Source organism: Dermacentor albipictus, chromosome 7, assembly GCF_038994185.2.
Source record: "Dermacentor albipictus isolate Rhodes 1998 colony chromosome 7, USDA_Dalb.pri_finalv2, whole genome shotgun sequence".
Taxonomy (NCBI): domain Eukaryota; kingdom Metazoa; phylum Arthropoda; class Arachnida; order Ixodida; family Ixodidae; genus Dermacentor; species Dermacentor albipictus.
In genome coordinates, this window is record NC_091827.1 from 98,037,567 (window position 1) to 98,060,750 (window position 23,184).

Below are 23,184 nucleotides of genomic sequence, written 5' to 3' on the forward strand. Positions count from 1 at the left end.
CTCACATCTTTCATTTCTCTTTGCGGGATTTGGTTCTCTAAGCAACATGCGTATTGTACGTAACTGTGTGTGTCACTGGACACAGTTTAGCTGTCACCCGTTCTTCTTCCTTCCTTGTCCTCATCATTCATGCATTATATTTGTCGTAACAAATTACAGCTACCTGTGCTATACATTTCGCCAGCACGTTTTCTTTATGCCAGTTTTGTAATAGTGCTCTCTGCAACCTCCGTAATATTGTCGGTGCCAGTTATTATCCTTAGTACTTATAAAATATGGTAATGCCAAATAAAAGTTCTAGTAAAAATAATTCTGATGTCTGTTTTTGTAATATAGCCAGTTCTGAAGGCTTTATGCACAGTTGCACGTTGTATGAAAGATTAGAATATATACACAACTTTTTAATATGGTGTTTTTAAGTTCAATGTTCAACTCAAGCTAAGAAACATGCACGAGTTCTGTGGCAAAAGTGCCAGTAAGAGTAGCCTAACATAACACAGCTGTTTTAACACCTAAATTTGATGATTCATTGTCAACAAGTTGCTTTCAGGAAACATGTTGTACTGCATAGATTGTGTAATTTAGGTTGGAAGAATTTTTATTGGACTTAATAATCCCGGCCTCCTACTTGCATCCATGTAGCCCTTTGTTTTAGCTTACGAGTAACTCATTTGCATCGGAGGTTACACGATTAGTTCTAAATGAAAATACCTTTTGAAGTATCATAAGCGACAAGAACTGTGGTTTTTAAAGTATTGCACAAGTGGCCTGCTATTTTGGATTGGCATTATTAACATGCTCCTTGCACGTTTATTTGCAAGCTATATGTTGAAAAGTTCTTCAAAAGTGTTTTGCTTGGTTCACAATTTATTATAGTTTAATAATAAAAAGAACTGTCTTCTGTTCATGGTGACGCTTTGCGGACTGATGTATTTCAGGTTTCCAGAATACAATAAGGAAGACTCAGGAAATATTCTCCTTTTGCTCCTAACCTTCCATGTGCTTTAAGGTAAGTTAGCCATGCTTTTTTTTTAATTCTTATCTGCTGTTTTCACAGTGATCATTTTGTAAAGTCACTTTTCATTGCTGGCAACATTTTTGATTTAGTTTAAACGCGGCTCGACATTGCCACCAAATTACTTACACGGATTTGTTACTTCACTCTCTTTGAAAATGTCTTGCGCCACGCCCAAAAGGTAACCTGACACACTGTTGGAGTCCTAATAGTTATTAAGAATACTTACCAGAGTCCTTCAGCAGTGCTCACGTGAACCTTTATTTGTGTCGCCTGACTTATCTAAATTTCTTAAGAGACTCCCTCAGCAGGAGTCTTGCAACCCTCTCGAGGGATTCCATGATACTACTCGAACAGAATGCACCTGAATATTGTGTGTCGAGTTACCTGACCACAGCGTGTACAGCCAATATGGCCTCAGTACACTTAGCCGAAAGAGAGTTCGGGTGTCTCCCCCGAAGTGTGTCCTAACGTGACAAGTCCGGACTCTTCGAACTCTTTTTTTTTTCATAACGTTTTGCATAAATTTAGTAGCTGGACATTTAGTTATCGTGCCATCTCTAGAATACGTTTTAAATGCATATACTTTGCAAACTCAACTAAGCTACAATTAGTTAATTTCAATGTATATTATGAAGTACTTATTTAAAGTTAGTCAGTTAACTTTTGTTGAGTGTTTAATATGAATTTCAATTTCTCATGCGAGTAATTAGGCCGCTTGAAGAAGTACAGCTGAACTACTACAGTTATCTGCCACAAGAGATTTATAAAAACCTATGTTTCTAAAAAAACGTATGCTATAGAATGAAATAAATCATTACGAATTAGCAGCACTTAGATAAAAAGTTATTTTGTCTGTGTCTCCTCTAAATTGAAGCTATAGACTTGGGATACCTATGAAAATGGCGAGAAAGCGATCAACATTAGTATAACAAGGGCACCCTCACTGTGAAATCGAGGCTTTGATATGGAGTTTTTATTTATTTTATTTATTTATTTATTTATTTATTTAGTCATACTGTTAACCCTCACTTGAGGGTCGTTACAGGGAGGGTCAGTAATACATAGAACAAATATTGAAGATCATTTGTAGTAGAACATTTGTAATACATAGAACATTTGTAGAAAAAGAACACACAGCTACATGCAAGGAACAAATACAAGCTATACAGTGTGAGCGAAATACTTGTCAAGGCCAACCTCAAAATCACTCATAGCACTTTTTTGTACCACATCATTCGGTAATTCATTCCACATTTTAATAGCGTCAGGAAAGAAAGAAAAGCGGAATAAGTCTGTTCGAGCTGATATTGGTTGCACGAATGTACTGCGTGTTGTTCGTGGTAGCCTTTTGTGAAAGAGCGTCAGATAATCATCCTTGTTTATTTTCACATGTGCGTGTAGTATTTGAAAAAGCAATTTCAATCGCTGCTTCTGCCTTCTTAATTCCAGTGGTTCCAAGGTACATATTTTTAACATTTCAGTTACCGAGTCACGTCGTCGATATTTAGAGCAGATAAAGCGAACTGACATTCTTTGAATTCGTTCTAGTTTATGTTTTAAAACCTTTTGATGTGGGCTCCACACAGCACCAGCGTATTCTAGGCTCGGACGGATATATGTCTTGTAAGCAATCAACTTGACTTCTTTCGTCGCATGGCGTAATTTTCTTTGCAAGTAGCACAACTCCTGAATGTTGATTGACAAATATTTTCAACATGAGGACGCCAGTTCAATTTGTCTGTTATGGTTATACCCAAATATTTGAAGCTACATACTTTTACCAGTATATTATCAGCAATATTATATGTGAACGAGAGCACTTCCTTTCTTTTTGTTATGTGTGTGTAAGTGGTTTTTGTTAAATTAATTTCCATACCCCATTTTTGACACCACGAGCTTAAGTTTTGAAGGCACTGGTTGAGTTTAAATTGATCTTCCCTGCATGTTACCGGACAATAAATTAGGCAATCATCTGCGAAAAGCTTAATTCTTACAGGTGATTGGACAACCGCTGAGATATCATCAATGTATAGCAGAAAAAGGAGTGGCCCTAGTACGGAACCCTGCGGCACGCCCGAATACACCTGACGATTTCCTGAAATAGTATCTGCCACTCGGACTGCTTGTTGGCGATCAGTTAAATACGCTCCTATCCAATCGAGAACATCCTCACTAAGACCGACATTGCGAAGCTTGTAGAGCAGTTTACGGTGTGAAACTTTGTCAAAAGCCTTCGCAAAATCTATGCATATAACATCGACTTGTACACAGGCATCTATAGCAACACAAAAATCATGAATCGTTTCGATCAACTGCGTTACAGTTGAAAGGCCACTGCGGAATCCATGCTGAAACGGACATAATAAGTCATTTTGTTCCAGAAATTGTCTGATGTATTTTGCCACTATATGCTCAAATATTTTACAACACACCGATGTGAGAGACACAGGCCTATAATTGCTTAACATTGTTCTATTGCCACCTTTGAAAATTGGGACCACGATTGCTCTGCGCCAGTCTTGAGGTAGCGAGTGGCATTTTAAAGACTTCTGAAATATAATTACTAGGTAATACGACAACCACTCCGCGAATCTTCGCAGAAATTCATTCGGTATACCGTCAGGCCCACATGACTTTTTCGTGTCCAGAAGGAGCAGCTGATCAAATATGCCTTCTCGGTTAATATTAATATTACCTGCTTGAAGTGGCAATGTTGGAGCCGATTCATATTCTTTGTTGTCATCCTGTTCTGTACAGAACACTGACTGGAAATATCGATTGAATCTGTCAGCGATAACAGGCCTTTCCGTAATTACTTCCGTTCCTTCTACAATCTGTTCAATTCCTTCATTCGTTTCCTTAAAAAACAGCCAGAACTTTCGTGGAGAGCTCTTCAGAAAGTTAGTGAGGGTGTTGTTAAAAAATTGTTTTTTAGACTGCGCCATCTCTGCCTTCAAGTTTTCTTTTGCACGCCATATTTCCATCGGGAACTTTTTATTTTTGCGCAGTCTTTTTATTCTGCGCTTCATCTGAATTATTTTTCGGTTTATCCATGGGTTTCTTCGTTTTGTTTTTTTAGTGCGAGTAGGTACGTAGTTATCTAAACAGTACTGCACAATTTTCTTAAAACGTTCCCAAAGCTGTTCAACCGACTCAAGCCTTGATATCACCTCAAATTCGCTAAGCGACGTTTCTAAAAAGTCAATGATAGTCGTATCATCAGCACGACCGTAGTCTTTAACATGTGCATGAGCGTGACGCTTTGCTCGAATGCTGATGTCACAGAACACGTAAACCACAACCATTCTGTGGTCCGATATGCCATCCTCAACTGATACGGCGTAATCGTCCACTTTACTTGATATGAAAACCAAGTCTAACAATGACTGTGACGTAGGGGTGATTCTTGTGCAGTCTTTGACAATTTGTGTGAGATTATGAGAAAACATTAGCTCTAATAGCCTATCAGCGCTACGGGTTTCTACATGACCAGTTGAAAAGCTTTCCCAGTTAATATGCGGTAAGTTGAGGTCTCCAGCCATTATTAGTCTTGTGTTTCCATTTACATGATCACACAAAAACATATTTAAGTCCTCAAGAAACTCGGGCGGAGTGCTGGGCGGTCTGTAGACGGCCCCAATAAGATATGTAATGTTGGCGTAATTCACCTTGCACAACACTGTTTCTGGTAAATGGCAATCTACTTTTATTGCCACCATTGTGCTTTTAGTTATCACCGCTACACCACCACCTCGAGTGTCCCTATCCCATCGAAAAATCTTGTATCCCGGCGGCACAATGCAGTTATCCGTTATGACACTATTCAGCCATGTCTCTGTTATGACCATAATGTGGGGACTGTATGTAATAAGTAAGCATTCTAAATCTGTTACTTTGCTTACAATGCTTCGCGAATTTATTAAAAGAAATTTGAGCTATGATCGCGCCGGCTGAGGTGGCATCCCGCCCCCGCTATCCACCGCTCCAGGCATACGCGATCCGCGATGAGCGGAAACTTCAGAGCCGTTGTGACGTTTTGGTTTATCTTGTTTATGCTTGCACTGACAACGAATGTTCCGTTTTCGATCCCATTCATAGAGCTCACCGTTTACTTTAAGCTTATCATGAACCAGCTTCACTTTGGCGCCATTTGCTCTTTCTGCTTCGCCGCTTCGCCACAACTTCTTCCTGACATCGACGGTTTCCTTCGCGTAATCATTGCTGATGCTAATGGTAGACCCCTTCAGCTTTCCACAGTTTTTGAGAACATTTTCCTTTTCCGAGTGATTATAAAAGTTCATAATGACTGGTCTTGAACTATTTGGTTTTTCCTTACCCAGCCGGTGAATTCGGTCTACTGATTTCACTACAACGCCCAATTTTGCTTCGAACAGATTACTAACAACGGCTCCCCTCAAGTCTGATTCGGTTTCACCAGAACTTTCAGGTAGGCCGAAAACGATACGGTTATTGCGTCTGCTCCTGTTTTCATAGTCAATTAATTTCTGTTCCTGTTGCCAAACAATAGTTTCCAGGCTAGTAATACGCTCACCCATTTCCTCAATAACTTTAAGATAGCCGGTCAATTTGTCAGTTTTAGTATTTAAATCGGATACCTCCTCCTTTATAGCATCTATCTTAGATTCAAATGCAGCCTGATTTTGTAAGATTTGCTCCAACATCTCGGCTGTCTTTGGCCCCGGGTTTTCCTCAACGTCACCAGACATCAAAAGCATCAGCACTGCAGACCAGCAATCAATGACACTAGCAATACAGTAGCACTTTTTTATAATCCAGTCTGGGACCACATTCGATCGGTTCTACATCTTGGTTCGTGTATCTGCTTTACCATGGGAAACAAATACAGCGTTTTACAATAAAACTAACCGCATCGCTGCCTACCTTCTTCATGTTGCTCGTCGTAAAGGCTGGCGTGATGAGGCTGCGCATTTTCTTCCAGCGGTCGCCCTCAGCGTGCACCATGCTTTGAGTGAGGATCGGGTGGGTTCGCGTGAGGCCCGGCATCATCTGTAAGTGTTCAAACACCACCGCATTCCTTAAAACAAATCGAATTGCTAAAAAAACTTACAGAATAAGGCCATGAGCCTGAAGATATGAATATTTGCCAGGTCGCAGAAGCAGCTCACGCAAACGCGTGTACCCACAGAAAAATGGTAATAAATGGTAACAAGTACCGCTCCAACAAGGTGCCGGAGCCTCGTCTATTTTAATGCAGGGTAAACCCACAGCAGGTGGTGGATGAGGCTTCTTTTAACCCATTAGGGACCGGTTTCTTTTTTTTCTTGCTATCTTGAAATAAATCTAATATATTAACTTACCTTTATACTAATAATTCACATGCAAAAAATTAATACTCTTGCCTAATTAGTTTTTGAAATATAGCCCGTGACCATATGGTCACGCTGGGCCCTTACGCTGCAGCAAAATGCGCGCAGTGAAAAACATTTATTTCAAGCCATGAAACGCCACAAAAAACATACATAGCGAATAGTCGAGCACTTATTTAGTGTGATATGGTTTAAATCATGGAATACATATGCCGACGTCATACTTTGTGCGTTTTGGGTGCAACGCGTTGTTGCAATTATCTCATGCACACCTCCACCTCTTGCCATTAGGTATTGGCGCAACAAAGTGGGCCACTTGGTCATACCCTGTACCAGTCAGGACATCACCAGTCTTTGGGATTCTGCATTGACCAGGCCCTCTAGGCTTATTGCCCCATCGCGCATCAGGTAGCTTTGTGCAATTTGCCTGCGGAACTCCACGTGCGTGACGGTGAGCCCTGTGCTACGAATTAACGTCCAAGTGTTGCTGATAGATACATCACAAAGTCAAGTGAAAATCGGCCACCACCACTTTTTACCACGGATTGCAAACCTGTAGGCACCTACATTTGCATCCATCTGGTCCGTACCTCCCATAAATCTTGTACTGAGCAACAGTGTTTGGACGGGCCTCCTTGATTCGATTCTTTTGAATACGAGAGTACCTGTCTGCATATGACATTGACTCTACGCCTTGAATGGTGCCTACGATCGTTACTACAGAATTGTCCATCTAGCGGACAACAATTATCCCATTGTCGCTCAGCACGGGCTCTTCGTGCTTGCGAGGTTGGCGCTTGACGATTTCTGGTCCAGCGATAGGGCATTCTTTGGGAACACGGTTCTGATTCACTGTGCCCGTGCCTTCGTAGCCCTGTGCCTTGAGATGCTTGAGTAGCTGCATGCTTGTGAATAAATTATCAAAATAGAAAAAAAAAGGAAGGTTGTGCGTCTCTGCTGCGAGCTCACCCCGCATTTGAAGAAGTGGCGCCGCTGCTTTTCCGAAGTTCTTTTCATATTTTTAGATGTTCCGAGATCCCCTGCTTGCCTTGAGAGCCTTTGAGGTTTACAAGGTATCCGTTCTTGGCATGTAGCCGCCATACTATATGCCCGAAGCGGATAGGCTTTCCGCGTATGAACTGTTTCCAGTCATGACGACCATAATACTCAATCATACTTTCGTCATAGCTCAGGTGACGCACAGGTTGAAAGTGCTCCAGAAATCTTGTTTTCAATAGTGCCATCAATGGGCGCAACTTTGCCAAATTGTCACTTAGCGTTAGGTTTGCATTTCGCTCCGTGCAGGAACCACATTATCTGTATGAAGCGATTTCTTCGCATAGCATTCTAGGTCATCGTGTTGCACATATCCGTGCCGCTGTCCCGATAGCACTTTTTCTCTGGCAAGCGGTTATAGCCGGAAAAAAACAAGTACTCCGAGAAAACTTATCTTAATTCTTCTTTGGTAACCTTTGGATCAGGCATATTCAATATAACGTTTCTTGTTTGTTCGACTAACAGCTCCACGACGGCTTCGTCAAAAAAGAGTTCGAACAACTCAATAGCTGAAAAGTCCCTTTAAGCAGCAAAGTTTGGGTCGGGAAATATGCCAAGGCTTTTCTGGAGACCACCCTTCGTCCACTTAGAAGCAGTGGATAATTTCGCAGGAATGGCCGCATGAACTGCAGCAGAAGACACCTCTGATGTTCCGTCACTTTGCCCGCCGGGGTCGTTGTGGTCAGACTCGCATCCACCAATGCTGCGTCCGTCAGAGAAAACAGCTTCAGCGCCGGCTCATAGCTGCCGCCCGCTTAGATTCTCAATGAGCCTGTCTGAGTCTTCATCGGCCGAGTGTTCATCCAAATAGGTGCTAGCCTATATCGAGCTGCCAGATCTGGCAGCTCGATATAAATCACTGACACATCGTCATCTTCCTCTTCGAGTATCTTCGCTATTTCTTCCAACGTCTACCTATTCAGACAATAAAATAACAAATAACCAATAATAACAAATTAACACCATATACACAAATACACCATATACACCAAATAACCAAATAACAAATTTTCAGCTTTGTATTACTGTGGGAACGCGCCAGCAGCCGTGCAAGAGATGAGAATGCAGTTTGAAAAAAAACCAAAAAGTTCGGTATCCTAAAGGCCTAGCGTGACCATATGGCAACGCACAAGATAACGTACTCGTTCATGGATAAATCAAACATAATTCTTTCCCAAATGCTCATCGGAGGTCACATATTCAAAGAGCAATATGGAGGTAACGATATCCAACAATTGCTTAAGCAAGTAGTGAAGAAAAAAAACACTTAACCTTTGGAGCGATGCATCGCGACGCTACTCGCATAGCAACACTTATTCACGCCTCTGCGAGGGGCTCCCACAAAACGACTGACAGCTGCTGACACTTGGTATCCATAAAGGGGACTCTAATCTGTCAATCGGCATGTCAAAGGCGATTTTGGTGCCGTTTTCTTAACCTTAATTAATTGAAATCCACTGTGCAGACTAACGTGACCACATGGTCACGCTGGTCCTTAATGGGTTAAAAATACCTTCTCAAAGATTTATTGCAGCTGCTTTTGTCTAAGCCTTAAGAAGAAACTCCATCAAAGCCGGCAGGATGTAACAATGGTGTTCCGCATCTTTTACCTTTGGAACAGCTTTGAGGCAGGGTGTGTCTGCGTTATAACCACCGTCAGGCTGTCATGAGCGGAGGCTGGTAAAAGAATAGAATTCGAACGAATGGCTCCTTACATTACACCAGTCTAGTTTCGGGCATTGTATGCAGAGAAGGTCAGTTCATATGTCACATCTTTATTCCTGCAGAGTGTTTCACCAGTTGTTTTCTTAGAAGAAAGCATAACACTCACATGAAAGCCTGCGCCCCCTTGTTCTCAGCGGAGTAAAAAGAAACAAATCAAGCCGGATTTAAACGCACTTGTCACGTGGTGGTTCGTCTCCGGCGATAAGAGGCAGAAGTGAACTCTTTATTTTGGTATATTCGGGAGGATTGGCCGCAAACGTTCATTGTCCAACGGGAAGGAACGCGTGCTGCTTGCTGCGTGAGCATTAGCTCTGTACTTCCCGCCTCTTGAGCGAACACATTTCATTTGGCTCTCTATGAGCTATTGGCAAATTATTCTTGAAGCGAATGCTTATTTGTACACTTTCCTGGTTTCGGCGTGGGCCGTTCTGTCGCTCAATCGAGTTCTTATTCCATTGTCACTCAATAAAAAAAACAGAAAACCTACTTTTCCAAACGGAGTATTTTGAAGATTGTGCTTGCGCTCCAAATATAGGCGCAAGCTTCTAGGGCACGAGAAATTTTCAGCTTTGTATTACCGTTTGCTAGCGGCAGCCAGCGCTCTGACTTCACCCAGATGCGCAATGCCGTTTATAGTATACATCAAGGAGTCTGCAAAATATCTAAATTTTCTCATTTATCCTGTACGTTTGCAGGCTGTTTCTTGCGGTGCCACCTGCTCGAAAGAAAAGAAACGACCACACCGGCTAGGATACTTGAATCTCTCATGATTCCCTCGAAAGCGTCTTGCTTTTTTCCGATTGTGGTAGCAAGCACACTTAGAAAACGGAAACTTTTATTGATGCAGACAAAAGCGCTGACTTATCCAAAACCAAGGGTAAATCATTTTCACCACGCCGCTCTTCGATTATGATTCCCAACGCTTAATTTATCAGCTAAACCGAACCACAACAAGAAAAACTTCACGCTCCAACGCCGAAAGCTCAGGCTTTTTTGGGCCACATGACGTCAACGAAATCGCCTGGCTGCCAGCTGGTGACGACTACATCGACAATGACCACATCGACCGGCATCTGCTGCTTCCAGCGATGGACCAGTCTGTCATCTGGTAACCTGGCACAAGCGTGGTAATCCGGCACCTACATAAGCCGCTGTACCACTGGAGTCATTTGGGGCAAGCCACCGCATCGCAGCTCGTCATGCAGACGCCCTTTTTTCATCTGCTGCAGGTTAGTTATCTTCCCTATGCCACGTACTGTCGCTCCAGCAACCCGTTTTTGCTAGCGGTGTCGCGCACCAAAGACGCCATCGAGTGTTGTCAAAGGATGCTGCGTATTGCTCGCTTCCACTGGCTCAACGCCTACCTTATTTCTCTTCTCCTCGTTTTGTCTGGTGATGTCGAACTAAACCCAGGCCTGAACAGAAACGAAGCTCCGCCGTCTTTGGAAACAATTTACCAAGCCATATCTCGTATTGAATCCGCTCAGAGCACCGTACTTGCCAAGCTTGGCTTGATCCGGTCCGCTCAAACAAACGTTGAAGACTTCTTGCATCGTCTTTCAGCGCTCGTCGAAATACTCGAAAAAACTATCGAAACAAACCCAGAAAAAGTAGCTGCATCCGAAACAACGACCGACTTGGCCCAGCCTGCTTCAGACGTTAAAGCACTGACAAACAAGTGCGACCACGCTGAAAACCGCTTGCGACGCACAAACCTAATGTTCCTCGGACTTCAGGAGGAGGAGGAAAAACTTTATTTGCTTTAATTGATTAGAAATTAGCGGTCGCAGATGTGGTCGGCCGTCTTCACGGTCTTCTTCACCATCTGCACAGGCTCGACGCCCATATTCCAGGGTACCACTGAGGGTGGCTACTCGGTGAGCGTGCCTTACTAGTCCATGCTGGACTTTCGCGTCACTGCTGGAGAGCACCCTCTCCCACTGCTCCACACTCGGGTCTTTTATTTGAAGGAATCGTTGATTATGAACGCATTCCCATGTAAGGTGGTATAAGGTGGGCTTGGCGCCACACCAGGGGCAAATGTCTCTATACTGGGTTGGGATAATCTTACTTAGTGTGTTTAGATTTGGGTATGTTCCTGTTTGCAGCCTCCTCCAAGAGGTTGCTTCATGCTGATTTAGGCTGTTGTGGGATGGAGGCTCTTTGATTCGGACACCCTTATAGTAATTCAGAATGTCTGAGTAGCTTGGGTTGACTGGTATGGGTTCCTCAGGGTCGGTGCTTGTGGCCGCTCGGTTTGTGTGCTCTCGAGCTGCCTTGTCCGCCCTTAGGTTCCCTTCTATTCCAGCGTGTCCCGGTACCCTGAAAATTGTATGCCTGACTATGTTGTTAGCCCTGCAGGAGCGGAGGATGTGAAGCGCTCTGCGTCCTATTCTGCGGTTCATGTAATTCCGACACGTAGCTTGTGAGTCGGTGAGTATTCTACGAACTCGGCGAAAGCCCGGACCAGTCTGAAGCGCACATTACTTCCTTCTGCTCCGAACACGTAGGTAGTACAATTGGTAGCGAAGATATCGAACGTGCACGCCGACTAGGTCGTGTCGAGTCAGGTAAAAACCGCCCAATCACAGTTGAGCTTGCGCACTTGAAAGCTAAATCAAGAATTCTTGTTGCAGGGCAGAAACTTAAAGAAACCCTATTCTCAGTTCGTGAGGATTACTCAGCTAAAGTTCGGCTAGCCCAAAAGAAAGCTTTTTTTCTTGTGGACAACAAACTAACGCCTCATTCAAGATCTGCTTTGATAAGTTCGTCGTTATCGGCAGAAAACTTTTCACTTACAACGCCGAAACAGATTTCGTCGTAGAACTTCATTCATAGCGGTTAACGCAAATGCCGTGCGACACATCCCTGCCGCAGGTCCAGCTGTCAGAATGCCTGCGCACAGCTAAAACTAGCAAAATTTCTGTCCTACTGACAAATATAAGTAGCGACCTGCCGAAAAAAAGAAATAGTTGAGGCCGTCCTCGAAGACCATAGACCTGACATCGCTTTATTTACTGAATCTTGCCTAACACCTGATGTTAACGATAGAGCATCGCTCCACAGCAACCGGTCCTTTCATATCTACAGGCGAGATCGAGTAGATCGCCGGGGAGGCGGCATTCTTGCTCTTCTGAATTCAACTTTTTGATCCACTTTACTCGACATAAACAGCCACAGCGAAATAATGTGTCTGAAAATTTGCCTTCCCTCTTGTACCGATGTACTAACTGTATGTTATCGAGCACCTGACATGGATCATTCTTTTATTACGGGCCTTCACTCTGTAGTTCAAGACTTGCAATCCCAATTTCCTCATGCCAATCTAATACTTTGCGGTGATTTTAACTACCCGGACATCGACTGGGAGGCTCTTACTGCGTCACCTCGCCAATCTAAGGGCCAGACAATGAAATCTTCCTTACCTCAGTAAGGAAGCCTTCATTGCAGTGAGGCTACCTTATGTCACTCTGAAAGGTTCCTTACTGAGGCGCCCTCGGTGAAGGCTTCCTTGGTGCTTCCTTGGTACTTCCTCAGCATAAGAAGCCAAACAATGAAATCTTCCTTACCTCTCTAAGGAAGCCTTCATTGGGGTGAGGCTACCTTATGTCGCTCTGAAAGCTTCCTTACTGAGGGGCCCTCGGTGAAGGCTTCCTTGGTGCTTCCTCAGCATAAGGTAGCTATAAAGCTACCTTCATGCATCCTTACGCCGCTCCTGGCCCTGAACGAGCGCTTCACCTCACTGCTTAACCACGTGGCATTCGCTTGCGCATGCGCACTGTCGCCCACCTGCGGAGAAGCGCGAGCACGGTACGTCTTGCCAGGCATGTTCGTTTCAGTCACGCGTGCGGCATGCAAGCATTGCTAGGCGTTGCTAGGCGTTGCAAGACGCCGGCGTGCCAGCGTTGCTGGAGCACATGAAGTTTTGCACTGTAATGCGCAACTTTTTTTTAAGTTTAGTAAACGAAACTAGAAGAAAGCGTCCACGCTTCTCTATATTGGCTATTCAATTTAGAGATTGTGCGACGATACAACATTTTTTAATATAATAATGGTGTTCGCGGAAAGATTTGAAGAGATAATCTCGAACCCAGGCAGGCGGCAACCGCTCCTTAGGTGAGGACGGGTGAAGGGAGCTTTCAGAGTACGCTTGCTTCCTCCATCGGTCCTTCGCTGTAAGGAGGCCTCACGTAAGGTTAGGAAGCGCTCGAAGGAAAGGAACTAGGGGTGTGCGAATATTCGGAATTTCGAATACGAATCGAATATTTTCCATATTCGAAGCGTATTCGATTCGAGAAATGCATGTTCGGAAATTCACGAATATCCGAGGACGGCCGAATAACGGTGGAAACGGCGAATATTCGGATAGACTGCGAATAATTGAGCAATTAACCAATTGTATGCTTGCTCCGCATTCTCCTAAGAACATGTTTATTAACTGAGAACTTCGCATGATCCGCTCATTATCTGTATGCTATGTTTCAGTCTATCTGTTTCAGGCATTTGAGACATGATCAGTTTCGGTTTCTTTTTCACCAAGCTTTATAATTCCAATTATTTTGGAATGCCCTATTGCCTTGAAGGTTGCAAAGGCAACTCAGGGTTGCCTTTGCAACCCTGAGTTGCCATTATCTGTATGCTCTGTTTCAGTCTATCTGCTTCAGGCATTTGAGACATGATCATTTTCGGTTTCTTTTTCACCAAGCTTTATAATTCCAATTATTTTTGGAATGCCCCATTGCCTTGAAGGTTGCAAAGGCAACTCAGGGTTTGCTAACATTGATTCAAAATGTATCAAGGCTCTTTGTGCGGAGTGGAAATTTGATGAAGTGGCCAGCCTAGGCATGTTTCTTGATCCGCGCTTTATGGCCACAGTTCATCAGGCATCTGGTCAGATGATCTGGCTGAAAAACCTTGTGACAAGGGAGCTCCAGGAAGCCGTCGCGGAACACCGTGGGGACACCGCCGTGCCAGCGTCGACTTCGTGTCCACTGGTGGCATCGAGTGTATGGAATGCTTTTGACGATCTAGTGATGAACAAAGAGAAGACACATTTGGCATCTGCCCCTGAGAGGGAAGTTACAGACTACGCGCAAAAGCCTCTTCTGGAAAGGGGCATGAATCCTTGTGAGTGGTGGCAGTCCATTGGCCGCTTCAGGTACCCGCTTTTAAGTGCACTCGCCCGGAAGTACTTGGCGATCCCTGCCACTTCAGTTCCTAGTGAAAGAGTCTTTTCTACCGGTAGAAATGTGACAGTGCATAGAGAGCGTTTACTTTCTGGCCATATTGAGCAGTTAATTTTCCTTCACGACAATCTGTAACAAGCGTTTTACCTGACTGAGGGCATTGCCTGAGTCCATTATCTATAATTGAGTACCTCTTTAATTTGAAGCAACCTTGTAAAATGTAATGTTATTTTTAAAAGGGTAATAAATAGGGGTGTGCGAATATTGAAATTTTCGAATACGAATCGAATACGAATAAGACAAAAAACTGTCTTCGAATATCGAATCGCATATCGAATATGTACGTACGTAGTATTAAAAAGTTGCAAAATGTGGTAACAATAGCTTTATAACGCTTGTTAAAAATATTGCATTTTACAACGCTGCTGCAGGTTAAAAAGACACTCATTACAGATAATGCGCACAGGTAATGACAGATAATGCTCTCAGTCAAGTAATGCACTTTTCAGTGATTATCATGAAGGAAAACTAACTGCTCAACATGTTCAGAAAGTAAACGCGCTGTATGCACTGTGACAACAATTCAAACGGTAGAAAAGACTTTCACTTGGAACTGAAATGGCAGCGATGGCGAAGTACTTGTGGGCGAGTACGTGAAGCGGCCAATGGACTGCTACCACTCACAAGGATCCTTGCCCCTTTCGAGAAGATGCTTTTCCGTATAGTCTGTAACTTCCCTCTGAGAGGCAGACACCAAATGTGCGTTCTCCTTGTTCATCACTAGACCGTCAAAAGCTTTCCATACAGTGGACACCAGGACACGACGCTGGCATGGCAGTGTCCTCACTGGGTTCTACGCTGCGCGGAGCTACCTTGTTGCAATGCCAGATAATCTAACCAGACGCCTGATGAACTTAAAGCTTGGATCAAGAAACAGGTTGACCACTTCGTCAAATTCTCACTCAGCGAAACGAGTCTTGACAGATTTTGCGAGATTGTTAGCAAACGCCGAGTTGCCTTTGCAATCTTCGAGGCAATGCAGCATTCCAAAAATAATTGGAATTTGACAGGACAGTGAGGGGTACTTTCCAGCACTTAAGATCACAGTTGCGTCAAATAAGGTCTTCGATGCCTCCAAGAACTCCACTGCATCTCTTCACTTTGCAGAGTTAAAGATATCTAAGCTCGTGTCCGAAAATGTGAGTTCAAGTCTGATAGACTCTTAGAGTTCAAGGAGCCCTGAGAGGATGAGGTACTGACTGTTCCATCTTGTGTCAACATCCTACACAACATAGAGCACGTCTTTGTTCAGCTACGTCTGCAGATCGATCAGTCTTTTGTGTGCACTAGGGCTATGCTTGCAGTTCTCTACAATCGCTTTAGCCTTCTTGCAGAGTGTGTTGATTGTCGGAGTACACGACATTTCATTGCTGATCACTAGGTACAGAGTGTGCGCAAAGCAGGCTCGCTGGAGCTAAGGCAGTCTCCTGGCAGCCGCTCGGATATTGCGGCCGCTTGGATATTGCGGCCGCTTGGATATTGCGGCCGCTGTTCGTCACGGTGTACTTCACGCAGTCGATTGGTATCCCCCAGTCGGTGCATAGCTGCTCCAATGACGCAGCTATGTTCACAGCCGTGTGACTCTCCGGCATGTGTCGCGTGTTCAAAGTCAACTTTTTCATGTCGAACTTCACCGCAGGAAAATGACACGTGAGGCTTACAAACCCCTCGTTGGCATGCGACGTCCAGATATCGCTCGTAATAGCGAGAGTGCTTGTTCCATGTTCAAGTACTTTTAGCAGCTCGTGTCGTACCTTTGCTGTTGTGCCGTTGTACATGCGCGGGACGAGCACACGCGACAATTTTGTTCAAGGTGGCTGACTGTAGCACGACTCTACAGCTGCTTCGACCAGTGCTTTGAACTGATGTGGCAGAAATGGTGGAGAAATGAATGGCTGCCACATTCTGCTGAAGTGCGTTTTCTTTCTTCTGAGACAATGACTGCTGTCTCTGCTGAAGTATATCATCCAGTGTCGGTTGATTCTTCAATGGAGGATTTCAAATGGCCTCTTTTTGGTACTCTTCCATCACCAAAGGGTGCTGCTTCATCTGATTTTGAATAGTAGTGGTCATTCCCGCTGGTGTTTCAAGAGTATGTTCGCACGACTTGCACCGAGCTGTCGACGCCGAGAGCTTTGTGTAGTGCCGCCAAAGGAGACTTCTTCCGGCTTTCTTTTCTTGCTTGCTCGGTGGCTCGTCACCTGCAGTTGATGCCATTCTTAGAGAACACGCCTGATCGAGGGCTGTATCAGCACTGAGATAGTTGCAAATAGCGCAGTGGCGAAGTTAGCGTGTTTTGTGTTTGCCTCGAGAAGAAGAAGCGCAGCAGGTAGCAGAGAGCCGCGATTACATGAGAAAAGCGGGAACACAAGGCAGGAGTCGTCGATGGCGATGCAACGTTCTCCTCGGACATATTTATTTCTTTTTAATTTCCAAACATCTAAAGATAGTCCAGGTAACGCTTTGGGGGTACATATTTCATCGCATATAGTTACAGAGCCCTAAAGGACATCATATATGGTTATGAAAGAGCCATAGAATAAAGGTTGGTAAAAATAAACTGAAACTGATCGTGTCTCACGGGCGTCATGCAGATAGACTGAAACAGAGCATACAAATAATGAGCCGGTCATGCGAAGTTCTTAGTGAATAAACATGTTCTGAGGAGAACGCGGAGCAAGCATATAATTCGTTGATTGTTCAATTATTCCGCCTGTCAGAATATTCGCCGTTTCTACCGTTATTGGGCCATCTTCGAATATTCGGGAATTTCCGAATATGCATTTCTCGAATCGAATACGCTTCGAATAAGGAAAATATTCGATTCGTATTCGAAATTTCGAATATTCGCACACCCCTAGTAATAAAGCTATTGTTACCTCTCTTGCAATTTTTTAATACTACATATGTATTCGATATTCGATTCGATATTCGAAGAGAGTTCTTCGCCTTATTCCTATTCGATTCGTAATCGAAAATTTCAATATTCGCACACCCCTAAAAGGAACGTTTTATTGTTTGGGCCAAGCTACCTTCATGCGTCCTTACGCCGCTCCTGGCCCTGAACGAGCACTTCGCCTCACTGCTTAACCACGTGACGTTTTCTTGCGCGTGCGCGCTGCCGCCCACTTTCGGAGAAGCGCGAGCACGGTACGTTTTGCCAGGCACGTTCGTTTCAGTCACGCGTGCGGCATGGAAGCGTTGCTAGGCGTTGCACGACGCCGGCGTGCCAGCGTTGCTGGAGCACATCAAGTTTCGCACTGTAATGCACTGCTTCTTTAGATTTAGTAAACAAAACTAAAAAATAGCGTCCACGCTTCTCTATATTAGCTCATGAACTTAGAGCTTGTGCGACGATACAACCTTTTTTTATTGAATAGGGGTGTTCTGGTGTTCGCCTAAAGCTTTTAAGAGATAATCTCGAACCCAGGCATGGCGGCAACCGCTCCTTACGTGAGGACGGGTGAAGGGAGCTTTCAGAGTATGCTTGCTTCCTCCATCGGTCCTTCGCTGTAAGGAGGCCTCACGTAAGGTTAGGAAGCGCTCGAAGGAAACGAACGTTTCATTGTTTGGGCCTAAAGATTTACTTGAAATGGTCCTCCCTTCAAATGTTTTCCAAGCAGTAAACAAGCCAACACGAGGCTGAAATATTCTTGACCTCATCCTTGTTTCCACTCCTGAGTTAATTCAATCCGTTTCATATTACAGTTGGCTAAGTGATCACAATCTCTTGTTCTTTAACCTCACGATTGAAGTCTCCCCTTGTCAACCGTCCATCAAGTACATCCGTGATCACAGTAAAGCTGACTTCGCGAGCATAAACTCCGACCCCGAACACTTTTTCACGACATTTCATGCGTCCACAGCTACAAGATTCGTGAACGAAAATTTCTGTGTTTTTAGGCATACAACCTTATCGCTCATAGACGCTTACGTCCCACTCATCTGCATCCGCGGGGATGCCGCTAAGCATTGGTATTCTAACTCGGTGCGTAAGCTATCACGAAAAAAGAAGCGCCTCTTCCGTAATGCCAAGAACTCCGGATCACCTGCAGAATGGGAGAACTACTTTGGCATCCTTCGCGAATACACTAGATTATTGCGGTCATCCACAAGAAAATTCTACAGTCACGATCTTCTAGAAATATGGCGTGTTGACCCCAAGAAATTTTGGAATTTGCTACAGCCCAACAAGAACAGGTCCTATAACATATCCTTAAAAAGACAAGACGGCACAGACGTTCCGCTTTGCGAGCGATCAGACGCGATGAATTCCTACTTCACCTCAGTTTTCACTCACGAGCCAGCGGATAAGAGCATTACTTTACCGAGCCTAAATGTTATTCCAATGCCACCCGTAACCATCACATCTGAGGGAATTTCAATGCCCATCGATAACCTCAAGCCGTCCACTTCACCCGGACCTGTTAACATTCCTGCTAAAATACTTAAAGGCACGAAACTTTTCACAAGCCAAATCCTGCAAATCGTCTTCGCCCAGTCCCTCAATATCAGTCAAATTCCGGATGTCTGGAAATCAAGCAAGGTTGTGCCAATTTTTTGGAGCGGCGACCATGCTGACCCCTCTAATTATCGTCCCATTTCATTACCATGCACCTCATGCAAGCTCTTCGAGCATATAATACACTCCCATATTGCGAATCACCTCGATCACAATTCTTTCTTCTTTCCCAAACAGCATGGTTCCAGGGCAGGCTTCTCGTGCGAAACCCAACTTTTCGAATTTACAACCGATCTCCACCTTAATTTAGGTTCTTCATTCCAAACAGACGTCACCTACTTGGATTTTTCAAAAAAATTTGACCGCGTTCCTCACCAACGTCTATTGTGTAAACTTCCATGCTTATCACGCGATCCTCTTATCTTATCTTGGATTCACTGCTTTTTAATTAACCGCTCACAGTTCACCGTCATCGCCAGTCATGCGTCTGAAACTACTAACGTTATCTCTCGAGTTCCCCAGGATTCCGTTCTTGCTGGGCTTCTCTTCCTAATTTTCATCAACGACCTGTCATCTGGGATTTCGTCATCCGTCCGTCTTTTTGCGGACAATTGCGTCATTTATCGCCGCATCTCCGATAATAGCGACCAGGAATCATTACAAGACGACCTGAACAAAATCCAGAAATGGTGTTCCGACTGGCTCATGCAGCTTAGTATTTCAAAATATAAATGCGTGCACATCTCATGTAAGCGTTCCACTACCCTTGTCCCATACTCGCGGAACTCAACGGCGTTAGCAGTAACAAACTCATACAGGTACCTGGGAGTCGAAATTACTAACAAGCTAACTTCGGTGGACCATATCACCAAACTTTGTGCAAACACTTCCAGGACATTTGGTTTCATCCGAAGATCTCTGGCTATGTCCCCTCCATCCATCAGGCAACTAGCATACGAAACATACGTCCGCTCTAAAATGGAGTATGCATCAGCCTTATGGAACCCTCACCAGGTTTACTTGATTCAGTCGCTCGAAGCCACTCAGAACCGGGCAGCCCGCTTCATAACTTCCCAGTACTCACCTTGGCACAGCATTACTGCCATGAAATTGTCTCTCGGACTCAAACCCCTGGCACTCCGCCGGAAACTTGCAGTGCTCTGTCTTTTTCATAAATTATACTTTAACTTTCCTGCACTGCGCGAGTTTTTACATGCTCCGTTACGCTCATCCCAACGTTTACTTAACTCCCTTAGCGTACAGCGTTTGCATGGTTCTTCCAACGCCTTGAACAAACCCTTCCTCCCCATCGCCATAAAAGAATAGAACAATCTTCCCGAAGCCGTGGTCTTAGAGTCAATACCCTCCAAATTTAGACAGTTACTTTCAGACCATTTCAGCCCAAAATAGCAACTTTTCCTCACGTTTCCTTTCCCAGCAATCCGACTTGCTTCTGTCATCGCCTATTTTTCCTTCTCTTCTTCTTTGCCACTTATGCTTAGCGTGTTTCACATTTAGGTCTACACTTTTCTTTTAATTTATTGCTACTCAGTTTGAGATATTTTCATTGTTCTGTTTATACCTGATCTTTTCTACAGTTTACTATTAATTTTTTGTTACGTTTGTTTGTACTTTTTCTTTCTTTTTCTTTTTTTGAGCTGATGCATGGCTCTTTCCCATCGCTGTCGCCCCCCCCCCCCCTTGTGTAATGTCCATGAAGGGACCCTTAAGGGAACAATAAATGATGATGAATAGGTATTTTAAAATGAAGAAGCACGAAGGTTGAACATTTGTACTCACTCCTCGACTTGTAAAATTGTTGAAATCTTTTATCTGTATCTTCTTGATTAGTTCGAGATCTTTCACTATAATAAACGGATGAGCCCCGTTGTAGAATCTGTAAAACGTCACGCCACAAAGTAAGGATACATGTAGAAGATTTAATGTATACGGTACTGGGTTGACAGTATGGCGTCATAAACAGGAATTACGGCTCCAGAAACCGGTAAGTGTAATGTATTTTTCGTATGGTTATCTGTAGTTTCGCGCAACACATCACTTTTCGAAATTATGGGAGGAAATTTCAGGGTCCGGAGGTTAATAGTAGACATGAATGGACAGAAAACCTCCCGAGCGATAACACGGTATCACTAAAGATGGCATGATTATGCATTGCAGCCTATTATTTTCCGGACGTCATACAGCGAACAATAGCAACGAACTGCTAAGTATTGAAGAGGAAGGAAATAACTTAACCAGGCAATATTAGGGCATCAGATACACAGTTTCTTTGTTTATTCACCCTGTGGGCCGCATGGCATTAGTATATATTCCTTTATATTTATTTCTGAAAACAAACAAAAGAACAACAAACGCTTACCCTACAATGTCTCCGTATTTGTCTAGCCATTCCTTGAAAGCGACCAGTGCTCCCTAAAGATAACCACCAGAAAAAAACTGCTGTAGCCAGGTAGCCACTCTATTCCTTGGCGCAGCAACAACGAATTGTACTATGGGACTTGTGTGAATTTTGTTTCTTGAATTGAGAAGAGCGTATCGTATAACACATCTATTATACATTATTTTTGGGAGTAGGACGATACATCCGAACTAAAATTACTATTTTTGGGCAGTACAACATCTGTCACTCTTGCTTGCTCAACTGCGAAAGATGACTTGCTTCTCCACATCAACATTCGCGTGCTGCTAAATGTGTGTTAGGTGAGGAGAACGTTTTCTTTAAATCTCCGAAAGGTCCTTTTAGCCTTGCAATATATGTGCAACCTTACTTCTTACAGCCGATATTTGTACGGAGTGTGATCACTATGAGAAAAGAATAGCAATGGTCAATCTTTAAATTTGGCGAGAATGCGTACATCAATGTCTGAAGTTGAGAAAATGTTGTTTTCACTTATTTATGGACGCTGCCTAGTAGGGACCTGGTAACAGAATGGGGAGTGCTACTTTTACAGTATCGTTATACCAATTTTGTTGCAACCAAGTTCTGCACAAGTCCGCCAGTAGAACGATTTTTCGTTAAAGATAAAATATTTATCTACCCGACTGCAGCATGAAAATATAGAAGGCACATTCTTACGGGTTTCCAAGAAAGTAAGCTTTGCAGTCAGAGAAAATTTGCCTAATCCGAGGTAATGTTGTTGCTTCATGCGGCAACTGGGTGAACGACAATTTTCCCTTTCATCTCTAAAGTTGTTCGAATCTAACAAATATTGAAGTAATTCCAGCACGAAACAGAAATTCATGGTAATTGCATTCATTTTGGCATAGTTCAGCACTCTTTCGAAGGTGAATCGAACTTTCTAGGGGTCGTTCTTAAGCAAAGTTTGTATATTGAGGTGTCGTGCTTCAGTTCTTATGCTTGAATCAGTAAGTCCTCTGTTATCTATTATTGTGCTGAAGCTAGTGAGGTTTATTTGAGCATGAATGCTTCCTTATTGTTAAATCGTAGGAATTATTTTACTTGCGTGAACAACTATATTTTGTTATAATAAAAAATTATATGTTTTTACGTGCCAAAACGGCAATCTGAAAATGATGCCCGGTGTTATGGGGGACTACGGGAATTTGGACCACCTGGGGTTGTTTAACGTACACATAAATCTAAGAACACAGGTGTTATGGCATTTCACGCCCATCCAAATGCGGCCGCCTTGGCGTTCAATAATACAGAACGTTTATATTTAACATTGATGCAACATTGATATTTAACATTACCATACTCCTGATGAATATTTCCGGCGTTGAACGCTTTTTCAACCGTTTTAACGTAGCAAAGAGGCGATTTGTGCAAACAGTATTGTCACTGTATTCATGCAGCTGAAGAACATTGCCCCACAACTTTTCAAAACATGCTCACCTCTAGCTGTTTTGTACCGACTTAATTATTATGTTTCTAAATACCATTTTTATAAAGCAAGCTTTACCTTCCGCATCACCTCAGAAAGGTTTCCTGAAATAAAACTTGGAGGAGGTCCGGGGATTCCGAGATCTTTAAACAATGACAGTCGTCTCTTCCGTTGTCTGAAAAACATAGAACAACGTTTGCTGTCGACGGGATGCAATACAGTTTTTCGTTAGTATTTATGGGATGTATCTAACCTTGAATATGAAGTATTTTCCACTACCACGGAACCATGCGTTCTACTAAGGTATACATTTAGCCGAGAGTTCAACATAAGCGCGTTGGATTGGGATTAAAAATGACATTAGGAGGACATGCGAATTGTGGTCATGCAGTTGAAAGAAAATAAGGCAGAATGCGCTGTAATGGGCTTGTGGAAAAGGAAAATAACCACTGGAAAGAACTGT

At 43.5% G+C, this 23,184-nt stretch overlaps 1 protein-coding gene across 3 annotated transcripts in view; it reads right to left on the reverse strand.

The window, feature by feature from the left end:
• Nucleotides 1–23,184, reverse strand: part of LOC135916852 (cytochrome P450 3A2-like) — a 50,406-nt gene that overhangs the window by 21,453 nt on the left and 5,769 nt on the right. The window contains exons 2-5 of one of the 3 annotated variants that reach the window (XM_065450281.2): nt 22,800–22,896; nt 21,236–21,288; nt 20,656–20,752; nt 5,921–6,046 (exon numbers count right to left, since the gene is read on the reverse strand). In XM_065450281.2, coding sequence (XP_065306353.2) covers nt 5,921–6,046; nt 20,656–20,752; nt 21,236–21,288; nt 22,800–22,896 — 373 coding nt within the window. Of the gene's footprint in view, nt 1–5,920; nt 6,047–6,107; nt 6,285–20,655; nt 20,753–21,235; nt 21,289–22,799; nt 22,897–23,184 lie in introns of those variants that run through there. The other 2 variants (XM_070522540.1, XM_065450280.1) reach the window with 2 other exon arrangements.